General features: G+C 36.5%; 1 protein-coding gene across 1 annotated transcript in view; it reads right to left on the bottom strand.

The window, feature by feature from the left end:
• BMP5 (bone morphogenetic protein 5) overlaps window positions 1-13,608 on the bottom strand; it is a 119,900-nt gene that overhangs the window by 50,258 nt on the left and 56,034 nt on the right. Inside the window, exon 2 of the mRNA XM_032409624.1 lies at window positions 12,845-13,037. Coding sequence (XP_032265515.1) covers window positions 12,845-13,037 — 193 coding nt within the window. The remainder of the gene's footprint in view (window positions 1-12,844; window positions 13,038-13,608) is intronic.

Raw genomic sequence — 13,608 nt, 5'->3', positions numbered from 1 at the left:
GGGGGAGTGGGAGAGGGATAAGCAGGCTTCCCGCGGAGCAGGGAGCCCGATGCGGGGCTCGATCCCAGGACCCTGGGATCATGACCTGAGCCGAAGGCAAACGCTTAACAACTGAGCCACCCAGGCGCCCGAGATCAAATTATTTCTTATGGTTACTCTACTCAGCTAATTGGGAGACCATATCTCAGTTCTCCATATTTCATTTTCAGAACTCTTTCCCTTATATTATGGCAGCTCCCTTGAGTCCCAAACTATATTTTGACTGTTCTCCTTAAACCAAAAGATCACTGGTTTTTGGACTGGAATACCAAAATGTCGAGCTGAGCCACCAGCCTAAAACAAGATGGTAGAACTGGAGCCAAGGAGTGACCTGAGACATTTTGTAAATTTATTCATCCATCCATTCATTTACTCACTCTTTCAATTTAACATTTATTGACTCTCAGTATGGGTTTTACACTATATCAGTTTAACTAAACTGGAACTACCCTGTAAGGTTCTGCAGTAGGGTTGGCCACAAAAGAAATTTAGGTAAGATTTGGAAAGTGAAAGTGAAGCAGTAGCCATATTTATGCTTGGAAGACTTCCATATGTTCAAGTGTTATTACAGCTTAGGCATACTGTCGAGCTCTGCTGGTTCACCTTTTTGGTGTGGGGCAGCAGCTGAGCCTGCAGCTCCTTCAGATCCCACTGAATCTCCTTGTCCAGTTTCTCTGAATTCAGGGTCAGGCATGTGGACACATCTATGAGGAAAGATTTGGTAGCAAGGAAATCATCTGCATCATTGAAATTGGAGGTTTGGGGGCACCTGGGTGGTTCAGTCATTAAGCGTCTGCCTTCGGCTCAGGTCATGATCCCAGGGTCCTGGGATCGAGCCCCACATCGGGCTCCCTGCTGGGCAGGAAGCCAGCTTCTCCCTCTCCCACTCCCCCTGCTTGTGTTCCTGCTCTTGCTATCTCTCTCTCTCTGTGTCAAATAAATAAATAAAATATTTAAAAAAAGAAAAAGAAATTGGAGGCTTGAAGATAGGTTCCAATTTGTCCTCATGGCTTCCAGATCATCCTCGCAGGTTCTACTTTGCCCTTCTTTTCCCCAACTCACCCATCTTTTCTTCCAGTCTTCTCTGAGGACCTTAAGCTTAGCATCAAATATAGAGCAACAGCCTACATAGACTGCTTAACTACCTTCCACAATTGCATAAGGTCAAATCCCTATAATAAATCCTTATGGTATCATTCCCCAGAGGAATTAGACAGCTACCTTGTATTTGGTCAATTATATTGAGCCACTTACATCATAGAAGGGAAGTACTTGTTCTCACTGGAATAGGTACTGTGGATATGAATTTTCCTTCCCTGCCCATAAGGTTTCTGCTAAAATCAATACCCATGAAATTATAGAATGCCTTATTTGCTGTCATGGAATTTTAATGCTGCTTCTGATCAAAAAGCTCATTTAACAGCAAATGAAGTGCAGAATGGACTCACGCTCATGGAATTCTTTTGTCTCACCATGTTACCCATCACCTTGTAGCAGATGGCCTGATAGGACGAGGAAATGGCCTCTTTGAAGACTCAGTTATGCCACCAGTTGGTTGTCAGTATCTTGTGCAAATGGACTAATATCCTCAGGAAGCTTTATATGCTCTATATCAGCAACCAGTATAGGACTATTTCTCTCATAGCCCTCTCTCATGAGTCTAGAAATCCAGAGGTGGAAATAGGAGTGGCTCTTCTTACTCGCTCTTCCTGATCCAACGAGCAAAATTTTTGCTTCTTGGCCCCAAAATGTTGGGCTCTGTTGGTCCAGAGCTCTTAGTTCCCAATAGTAGAATGGTACCATTAGTAGCCTTAGCAGTGGTTCCATTAAGTTAGAAATTGAGATATCCACGTGGGCACTTTGGGCTCCTCAGGCCAGTGAATCAACAAGCTGATAAAGGGCTGCTATAGTATGCAGGTTGATCAATCCTAAGTATCAAGAGGAAACTAAGTTGATTCTACCACAGTATGGGAAAGGATCATGTCTGAAATATAAGACATCACCTGGAACACCCCTTAGTACTCCCATGTCCTATGATAAAAGTCAGTGGAAAACTACAGCTCGATGCAGGCATTACTCCTAATGGCCCAGACACTTCAAGAATGAATATTTCATTTACCTTAATAAGTAAGGACCAATGACTGACAGTAGTGCTTAGTGAAAACAAAAAGGATATGGTTTGTATAGCAGAAGAAGGAAGTTATAAAGACCAGCTACAACCATGTGACCAGTTACAGAAGTGAGGGTTGTAACAGTTATGAGTATTACTTTGATATTAATGTATTTGTACCCCTATGAACCAATTCTTTTTTTCCCTTCCCCATCTGCCTATCACCTACTATAAGCAGTTTTGACGGTAGCTAAACACATATTTCATATTGAAGTGACAGGATATTAAAGGAGCAATATGACCCAGCTAGAAAAGGACTGAACAACATCCAAAGATGGATAAAAAATCGGAGAATGATTTTCCTATTATATTTTTTGGAAAAGTATGAATGACTATAAAATGTATGTGTTGGTGTCAGTTTGACAAAGATGGACTGCTATGGCTTTATACTTTGTCAAATCAGCTAAACTGAAACCCAGACTCCCAGAATTCTCTCCCCTGTTTGGTTCTGTGTAATGGTTAGCCATACAAGAAATTTGTGCAGGAGTTGAAGTGAAGCAGCAGCCAAGTTTATGCTTGGAAGACTGGTAAAGTGCCAGGTTTTCCTCCTGCTCACATGCATTGCCGCTGATCTGCTGGCTCACCTTATTGTGGGGAACAGCTGGGTCTGCTGCTCTTCCAGCTTCCACTGGATCTCAGTAACACTGGTTTCTCCAAATCCTGGCCCACAGTTCCTCCTGCCAGGTCATCCTCTTCACCTTCACATCCTAAGCAAGGGGTATGTGGAGCTCATGGTGAAGTTTACCAGCTTACCCTGCAGGTCACTCACATCACTGAAGTTGGGACTTTCTGAGTAGAATGGTTTCCAATATGTCCTTGGAGTTCCAGCTTATCCTCCCAGGTGTTAGTTCTCCTCATGCTCTCCTACTTCCCATCCATTTCCCTTCCCAGTTGCCTGTGCTACAAACTTCAGACCCATCACCACCAGATGCAGAAGCAACAGCCTCAGAGGAACTCTTTAACCAGGTCCCAAATTGCAGAAAGACAAATCACTCTAATAAGTCCTTTATTCCTTATCACTCACATGATTCTATTTCTCTTATCCAACACTAACTGACATATTCCCTGGTATGCATTGAATTGTGTCCTTCAAAATGATATGTTGAAGTCTTAATCCCGGGCACCTATAAATATGATCTTATTGAAAATAGGGTCTTTACAGTGTAATCAAGTTGAGATTTGGTCATGAGGGTGGGGGCTATTCCAGTATGGCTGCTCTCCTTATAAGAAGAGACATAGATAGACACATTCGGAAGGAAGATAGCTATACAAAGACAAAAGCAGAGATGGAAATTATGTTGATACAAGCCAAGAAACATCTGGGGCTATCAGGAAAGGATCCTCTCTTAGAGGTTTTGGAAGGAATGTGGCCCTAGCAGAACCTTGACTTTGGACTTCCGGCCTCTAAAACTGTTAGAAAACCAATTTCTGTTGAATTAAGCCATTCAACTTTTTGGTAAGTTGTTACAGCAGCTTTTGCAAACTAATACAGTTCTCTAGTTGGATATTTCACATATTAAGCAGGAGGTGGGAGGTAGTATCAAAGAATGAAAAAGTGTCCATAAGATTTCATAACAAGGAGGGTGTTGGTGGATGATGTTGATGGATGATCAGTAGAATGGAATTATGAGAATCAAATTGCAGGAGTTGAGGGGTGAATAAATATAAGAAAGTGAGAGGATTTAAAGCAAAGTTATAATGATCTTCATTATAAGTCTACCTTTATAAAGCAAAGAATCATTGTTGTAGGTGGGATTGGTATCTGCTTAATTTCAACAATGACTTGCTATATGTCAGCTTTGACTAGAATAATTATGCCCTTTAAGTCATCTTTCTGAGCTTGTTTTTTCTTCTTTAAGTAAAGATTAAAATAATATCTATCTCAAAAATATATTGCAGGGGGGCACCTGGGTTGCTCAGTCGTTAAGCGTCTGCCTTCAGCTCAGGTCATAATCCCAGGGGCCTGGGATCGAGCCCCGCATCGGGCTCCCTGCTCGACGGAAAGCCTGCTTCTCCCTCTCCCCTACTCCCACTCTCCCTGCTTGTGTTCCCTCTCTCGCTGTGTCTCTCTCTGTCAAATAAATAAATAAAATCTTTAAAAAAAAAAAAAAATATATATATATATATATATATATATATATATATATATATTGCAGGGATGAAAGGATACACAAATAAAAAATGCTATGCAAATTACAATTGCTATTTTCTTACCAAAACAAATTTATTGCATGTAAGTATGTATATAATAAGTTGTATGTATTATGCTTGATGGCATAATTAGGATCAGAAGTGATTTATGCAATTATTACTGCAAAAGTTCTTTAACTAACCTGTGTTTATAAATTTTGGATATAGGTATTAATTCATTCTCTTTAACTTTAGTAACATTTATTGATGCATATAATCCATAATGAACCTTTGTCCCTAAATTGGTTAGAGGGAAAAAATTAAGTTGAAAACTTACCAAAAGGAAGTAAAATTATTTATATAATCAACAATAAGAGATAATGAAGGAGAAATATTCTTCAGATCATTATGGTTTCAGTTATATTTATTTATGAATGTGTATGTGTATATACACATACATTATATATTATATAATAGAGAGAGAGAAGAAATAGTTAACCAAGAGCGTAATCATTCTATAATCTAACCACCAAGCACTAAACCTGGTCAAGAAAAGCTTTCAGAAATTGTCTGGAAGGGGCGCCTGGGTGGCTCAGTCGTTAAGCATCTGCCTTCGGCTCAGGTCATTGTCCAAGGGTCCTGGGATCGAGCCCCGCATCGGACTCCCTGCTCAGCGGGAAGCCTCCTTCTCCCTCTCCCACTCCCCGTGCTTGTGTTCCCTCTCTCTCCGTGTCTGTCTCTCTGTCAAATAAATAAATAAAATCTTAAAAAAAAAAAAAAAGAAAGAAAGAAATTGTCTGGAAGACACACTTCGGAGGAAAAGTGGCATTACTCTTTTTCCATAAGACATGAACCTTACAGTACACAGGACTTCTCCAGTCTTTCCAAAATTTCTACTATTGTAAGTATTTCACCTCCTTCCATCACCCTTTGCCTTTGAATAGCTTATCAAGTCCAATAAAAATGTAATGATGGCCACCCAAGGACAGAGCATACATCTTTCTCTGGGCACTTGACATAAATACCACAATACCACTTAAGGAACCCAATGTACAACTCTAGTATGGAACATATTAACAAGGGACAACAAATGAACAAATTATATTCTCTGGAATTTTTGTCAAAAGTTCCTCTCAGGAGCAGCATTTACAAGTATTAGAATTTGACTCTGTTAGCTGACTGATATTTTCAACTGATTTTTTTTCTACCAAAACAAATGTGAAATAATAAAATTCTATGAATCTCATGGAGCATCAATTTTCAGAATATCTGACTCAATGCTGTATTTACATTCTAAGGGTACAGAGGTAAATTGGTAAAATAGTAATATTAGATGAAAATGAATGACAAGCATGTGAAAATAGAAAAACAAGTTGAATTCCCACTATGAAAATTCAGTTTTCTCTCAGCAGAGTTTTTTTTTTTTAATTGACAAGATATTGTTAATGTTTAACAGGTTTCCTGGCATTACATCATCCCATATTTTTCCCTGCAGAGAATCTAAACATGTGCTACTGGATATATATATACACACACAGGAGGCCCCCTCATTCAACAAGAAACAAAGAAGTAAGATTATTACACAGTCCAACCACTTTTAATGCCTCCTAATCAATGAGCCATGCACCCAGAGCTCTTAGGACTCGAAAAGCTCTTCTGTGCTATGACGCGTAGGGCGCAAAATATGAAATTAGTCAAAGAGAAGCTGACTGACCGGTACTTTAGTCCCATTTTTATATTTATAACTTAAACTTTTAAATAGAACAGGGTTTCTCAACCTCAACATTATGGACATAAAGGTCATTCTTTATGGTGTGGAGGAGCTGTCCTGTCCATTGTAGAAGGTTTTATCACTTCTCCCACTACCCCAGCATTTCTACTCACTAGACTCCACTAGCACTCCATCCTCCCACCCTCACCAACTGTGGCAGTCAAACATGTCTCCAGACATTGTGAAATGTTCCCTGGGGCCCACATTGCCCTAGTTGAGAACCCCTGAAAGGGAGCACGAATCCCTGCACACTGCGGCGACTCAAGCTACGCTTGTGTACTATCCTGTATGGAGAAAACGACATCAACCATGGAGCATCCTGTTCTGCCATACTGCTCTCAAGAGCCCATGAAATCTTCCTGAGTGGAAATTGTCAGTGTAGATTCTGAAGTATGTCCACAGAAGAATCACAAATCTTAGCGAAGCAGGATGGGGGAGATGATGTAAATATGAAGCTGACTGTGAACTGGAATGATGACAGCTTAACTAAATATATCCTAGTGAAGGTGGCTAATGACATCAAGCAGGCTAACTTAAAATGTTTTTACAATGGAGTACAAAAATTTATATTCATAGCGGAACATTAGGAAAAGGTTGAATTCTGCATAGCACATGTATACATATATAGGCACATACATGTGCATATATGTGCATATACATGTGCACATGCATGCATATACATGTGCATATGTGTGCACATATATGTGAAAAAATTAATTCAAGTACAGCACTCAGCACAGTGCCAGACACATGGTGAGTGCCCATTAATTGGATAAGCCCTGGCTGCTATTCTTAGTAATAGTAATATTGGCATTGATAGTTTTACTTGTATTATTTAATTCCTTATACATTTACACATTTTAATACTCAGGGATATTTCTTCTAGGACACAACTCTCTCTCTGTTTCTCTATCTCTCCCTGCCCCTCTCTCTTCTCCTCCCTCTCAATCTCTCTCTCTCTGGCTATAGAAAATTCCTACTCATCTTGAAAGGCCCAGCTCAAGGGTGCACTCCTCTCAGTGGCTTCCCTTAAGGTCCCTCACTTTCCCACATGAAGAATTAATTTCCCCTTCATTTGTGTTTCCACAACACTTAGTGCATACTTACATCATAGTGCTTAGCACATTGTATTAGAGTTATTAAAGTCTGTGTGCGGCAGGCCCACCACAGCCCCTAGCCCTCAGGCTATGAGCTTTTGAGATTTTATTTACTCGGCCTTATGTCCCTGGTGCTTGCTACATGGTAGGCGCTCAGAAAAAGCATACCGACCTCAGCTGAATTATCTGGAAAATTCAATCATGTGGAAACCTCATTTCCCAATAATGCCAGATATATGAGGTGTGACTGAGGAGCAATGCCTTCTATATAGAATTTGGGGCTGTAAGCCTTATATGAAAAGATTAAATAAGTGAAATGATGCAAAGTGTGTTAACTTTTTACCAAGAAAAATAAAAATCTGGATAAATATCAGAACACTCCTTTAAATCGCACACATTTAAATATGAGTGGGAATAAATGGGGGAGGTGGGAGATGGTAGAACTAGATTATTTTAAGACTTTTAAGTCTTGCTAAGATAAATACATGTGAAAGAGATGATATAATGGGTCTTTTAAAAAATTTTCATTACCTAAACACTGCCAAAAAATTCATATATTAGATGGTTAATGGATTAGACAATGTCTTGAATATAAAACGTATCTATAAAACATCAGTCTGAGTTACCTTGAGAATCCCCACTACAACACTCCTTGATAAGAACGTTAGGGAAAGTGAGCTTTATGTATGTGAGATATATATATATATATATATACACATTGTTGAATGCATTGTATTCAAGAATACAGTCTGCACTGACATTTCAATTGTTTCTGAGTTTAATTCAAAACACTAAGTAAAATAAAACCCACAAGTCTGAAGATAGAAGTTTTACATAGAAACTTTAAGAGGTCACCCTAGCTTTGAAAATGGCCAGAAGTACTAGTTTCTTTTCCTACTTCCATTTTAGTTCTTAAGAAATATATGAAGCCATAGAAAATCAATATTAAACAAAACATAATAATAATTGGATTTCAAAAGTACTTTTTTTTAGTTTTTATTTAAATTCTAGCTAGTGAACATATAGTGTAATATTGGTTTCAGGAGTAGAATTTAGTGATTCATCATTTACATATAAAACCCAGTTCAAAAGTACTTTTTAAAACTGAAATTCTTTCTGTTTTAACTGTGATGACATGATATATAAATGAAGTATTTTTAATCTGTTCCTTCTCACTTTCAGAGAGCTAAAGTCAAGGCTCCCAGTTGGCACAATAACTTCCCACAGTATAAAGGAAAGAAAAGATATATATATATAGAGAGAGAGAGAGAGACAGAGATACTTATCTATCTTCATTTTCTGTGGGAAAAAAGATGCCTTCTATGTCTTATTAAAAATAAGGGCCACTTATTGCTAAATGCTAGTGTTTTGTTTAGTTTCATTTTGGTTTGGTTTTTGCCCACCTCTACCTCGAGAAGCTGGGAAGGCTATTTTGTAAAGAAATGTGTAGCATGAAGTTGTTTCATTATCGTCTCTGTCTCAACTATAATTATACTTGTTTCTGATTATAAAAATAATGTTGGCTATAAAAATTTATCAAGTACACAGGGGGGTAAGAATTAAAATTTCAAACCCACCAGTCTGCAATAAACACTTAGTGCTTCCTTTTGATCTGTTTTCTACATGAATTTATTTAAAATTGGTATAATTATGCCTCATACTTTAGTCAATTAATGTTATAGTCTGAGAACCTTTCAGTGTTATCAAATATTTTTAAAACAATTTCTACTTGTTATATAAAGTACAGTATCTCCATTTTCCATAAAATGAAGTGTGATATTTTATCTTCTGTTTAACACTGAAATGTCCTCAATTTATGTGATTGCAAACAATACTGTATTAAACACTTATATGTGAATCTTTGTCCAATTTGTCTACATCTCTGATATTTCTGTTTAATTCATAAATAACTAGTCTCCCATCTCCATCATTCTTCAGCTGTATTTCAAAGAAGAGTTTGATTACTTATTTAACATTTGCTTTCAGGGACAAGTTCAGAGATAGCTTCCATGGTGTTGCTGTTAAGTTGGGTGATATTCATTTCATTATTAAACTTAAAAATGTACCAATTCCTTTTTTATGAATCAAAGCTCAGGTGATTTTTTATTAAGTAAAGGCACCTGGCATCATATTACTTACTTTATCTTTACGTAAAAATAGGTATCAGTAAATGGTAGCTTTTGTTACTACAATAACCACCTACTTTTGGTTCCCCTATGCATACAATCCCATAAACCCTAGCAAAATAGATGCTCCTACTGAGCTATATGAGTATATATTGACCAATGTATTTATAAAGTATCAACTATGGTCTTTGTACTGTGATAAGCACTAGTTCTTCCCAAATCATCTGAAATACTTTTATTGTTCTGTAATACTTATTTCATATTTGTAAACTGAAATCCTAAGATATACAGCAATCTCCCCATAGGGAAATTCCAAAGTCCATGCTGTTATTGCTATACATCACTATGTCTATGGTGGCTGAAATCCCACATAGAAACCTGAAATATTCTAAGAGGCACATATACTGTTTCTATATCATCCATCCCTTAAATATATTTATATATTTCTTTGGAACAAAAAGTAGAGTGCAAAAAGTGAATCCTGAATGTATGACAAAGACAGGGCATTTTCTCACACTGTGGATTAATAAACCACTAGTAATGGATGAATGTCTATTTCAAAGCCAAGGAAAGAATTTTGCCAGAGATTCTCTCAGCTGATCAAAATTGAAATGTAGGGTATACATGCGTGAGTTTGCATGTTTCAGAGATTGAAAAAGATAACCAGGAAAAAGCCTAAACACATTAGCGAAAACAAAACCCACAGAAAATAGTAAGTATAGCATAAGCCTACAGGATGATTCAGCAACAATACATGATGGATTTCAAGAATGTCAACTTAAGAGAACTGAATTAATATGGAATTGAATTTACTGAATTGAACTTTTATAAATGCTATTCAGTAAATTGGATAACAACCTATGCAATCTATACCATCCTAGAGTTTAGAATGGCAAGCCAAGAGAGTACTTAAGATTTTAGAAATCATTTCTCAAAGATTTAGGGAAAATATCAAGGATATTAGGAAATCTTGGATCTTAGAATAGATCTAAACACATGTTAAAATAAGTAAAGACTTAGCCAAATTATACTCAAGAATACTGAAAAAGCATGCAGATGTAGTTGTAGAAACACTGAGAGCAGTATTTTTCAAACTAGGTATAATTAGAGAAATAGCAAAGTTTCAAAATAAACAAATGTCCCATTGTTTGAAGAAACTGAAATTTTCAAAACTGTGAAATCTGATAAGCTAAGCATCAACACCCATAAATATTCCCAAATGTATTATTCATAAAAATCAGCATGAGTTCATCAGGAATCAATCTATAAATTATTATCAAGAGTCTCTTCTAATAGTCCTTTATTTTCATCATGTTTATTATGTCTTAAATTATGCAATTCACATACTTAGAGAATAGAGGTAAAAGAAAGTGAAACGGATGGCTAGTTCGGTGGATAACATTTAAAAATATCATGAGCATATACAACAATAGAGTTAAATAAAAGTTAGGATTTTAAATTGTGATCAATGTAAGGTCTGTATTTAGATTCAAACAATCAGTAAGTATACTCCAGAGGATAGAGACCTGGTATACCAATGGTTCCTGTAAAAAACACTTGGGATATGAAATAACCAACTATAAATTCTGTATGCATAAATATTGTGAATGACCAAAAATGGAGATAATTCAAGTATTTTAATATATGTTAATAGAGTATTATCCCAATCATGGGTAAAAATAATTTCAAAATTTTAATTTGTATCAAACAAATTAGTGCTGAGGATTAAAAAAAATATTTAAGACACTATCTTTTCTTTAATGAGCTCACAGTCCAAGAGTGGAAACAAACAGAAAAAGAAAATTACAACTAAAATATTGGTTAGTTATGGCAATATAATTAAATAATATTTGGAGTATAATTTTTAATTCTCATCACTTAATCTTATTTTTTTAAATTTTATCTATTTATTTGAGAGAGAGAGAGAGAGAGCATGAGCAGGGGCAGGGGCAGAAGGAGAGGGAGAAGCAGACTCCCCGCTCAGAACCCAACGACATAGGGCTCCATCCCAGGACCCAAAGGCAGATGCTCAACAGACTGAGCCACCCCGGCGACCCCTCTCATCACTTAATTTTAAAAGACACCATCATTATTTAGTATTAAAAAATACAATGTAGTATGCCAGGCTCTTTCTCTGACAAAAACAAACAAACAAAAAACCCCCAAAAACTTAGTATACTTATTTTATAAATGAAACCACTGGATTGAGATTTAAACAAACAAACAAAAATCTACCCATAGACAAATAGCTAGTGAGTGTTCGAGCTGAGAAAGGAACACAGATTTTTCTGCCTTGGATTACTGCTCTTAAAATAAGATCAGCACTTATTAAAGTCCATCTGGCTGAAACAGTGTTTCAGGAGTATAAAGTACTATACACCCAAAGGAAAAGATTTCATAGTCAAATAATTTTGAGGAAAACTAGGTTTCTTTACTCTAAAGCTTTTTTTAAGACTTTAATATTCTGATGTGCATTGTGAATCTCCTAGAGAATGGTCTAACAGATAGGATTTTCAAATGCATTTGACCTCAGAAGCTTTTTATTCTTTTTTCTTCATTGAGCATTATGAGGTGCTATTGTCCCATTGAGCACCCATTGGGAACTCTGGCACTCTCGAAGACCAAGAGAAATCTAAACATCAGGGACTAGAAATATTCAACAAGGAGAGGGAGGAGCCTTGGAGGGGACAAGATAGCTGTCTTTAAATATCTGTCTCATCAAAGAAAGACATAACATTTCACCAAAGGGAAGATCTAGATCTAATGAATGGAAGCTACTGGAGACAGATTTCACCTCAATATGACATATCAATTAAGAGTTAAAAAAACAACAACAACAATAGAAGAGCCATCCAACAAAGGTGGCTTATCACCTATAAAGGTGTTACCCAAGAGACTTCTTCACTAGGGGAAAGGCCTGAGAACTACACTAAGCTTTCTTTGCAACTCTTCTATTTGATGCTTCATTTGCAGTAATTATTAACTGAAGTTTTCATATATTTAGCATTTCAGGTTATCTGCCCATTTTTGCACCATTTGAATTAACCATTTTACAGACAGAAGACATACAGGTTAACGGTCAGAACCTGTTGCAAATGTAAAGCCTTATATCAAAATACACATAACAACACACATGCAATTTACATTTATGCCAGGGTGAAATAAAGCTGCTCTTCTCTAACTTACAAAACACCAAGTTATTTAAATCATTTTAATTATCAATTTTATGTGTGCATACTAAAATGGAAATTTTCTCATTTACAAAATGAGACAAGGGACCTGGGAAGCATGAAACCATCTAGTATACAGATTGGTATCAGGAGGAAGGAAAAGCTAGGGAAGGTGGGAGCCATTTTTCAGATCAATTATTCTTATTTTCAATGTGTCTATACCTGGCTTTCAATGTCATTACATCCAAACAAAACATGATTTGATAGATCACATGGATTATCAATGGTTTTTACTACAATTAACCTTTGTTTGCATAGTAAGTTAGATATAAAGTCGTTACCTATTTGTGTATTCCTTGATGATCTGATATATGCTAATCTTAATTGTTTCATTTTCAAATCGACTATTGCTCTGGTCCTTGTATATTCGGAATTCAGCTGCTGTCACTGCTTCTCCATGAGGAATTTGAGTCAGATCAAACCGGAATTCTTTGTAATGCCTTCGCTGGTGAGAAAAATCCTTGTCTCTTTCAACTGGAAGAAGAAGAAGAAAAAAAAAAAAGGAAGGAAAAAAGTTAGTCCTTTATAAAATATGGAAATTAATGGTAAATTCTCCAGCTTTGAAAATGAAGACAAACAAGTAGGATATTATAAAACTGAGAAAACACTAGAACCACAGACCCATACATGTTTCCAGTGGAAGGAAATTCCACAAACCAACAACATTTAGTTCAAAAGCAATATAACCTCTGTGGTTTCATACAAATTCCTGGATCTTAAATAGAAAGGCTATCCAAAAATGTTTTAAAAAGCAAAGGTTATAAAATGATTACTAGTATGTATCAGGTACCAGAACACAGAAGGATTCATACAGGAATTAGGAATACATTATAGAAACCCCCAGGGTTCCAGGTGAAATCAGTGATGAGATTTAACACACCTGAGGGAGGAAAATAGGAAGGACTGAGAAATTGCAGGCACATAAAGGACTATGTTTATGACATTATAAAGGTCAAGTAAATAAAACAAATTTATGTTCACAAGAAAGATTACTTCTAAAATGCCTTCCCCAGAAGATTTTTTTTCTCCTTTTAGCAAATAAAAT

The sequence above is a fragment of the Phoca vitulina genome, unplaced genomic scaffold (assembly GCF_004348235.1).
Source record: "Phoca vitulina isolate PV1807 unplaced genomic scaffold, GSC_HSeal_1.0 scaffold11, whole genome shotgun sequence".
Taxonomy (NCBI): Eukaryota; Metazoa; Chordata; class Mammalia; order Carnivora; family Phocidae; genus Phoca; species Phoca vitulina.
The sequence above is the reverse complement of the archived record's forward strand: the minus strand, read 5'-3'. Positions and strand labels throughout refer to the sequence as shown.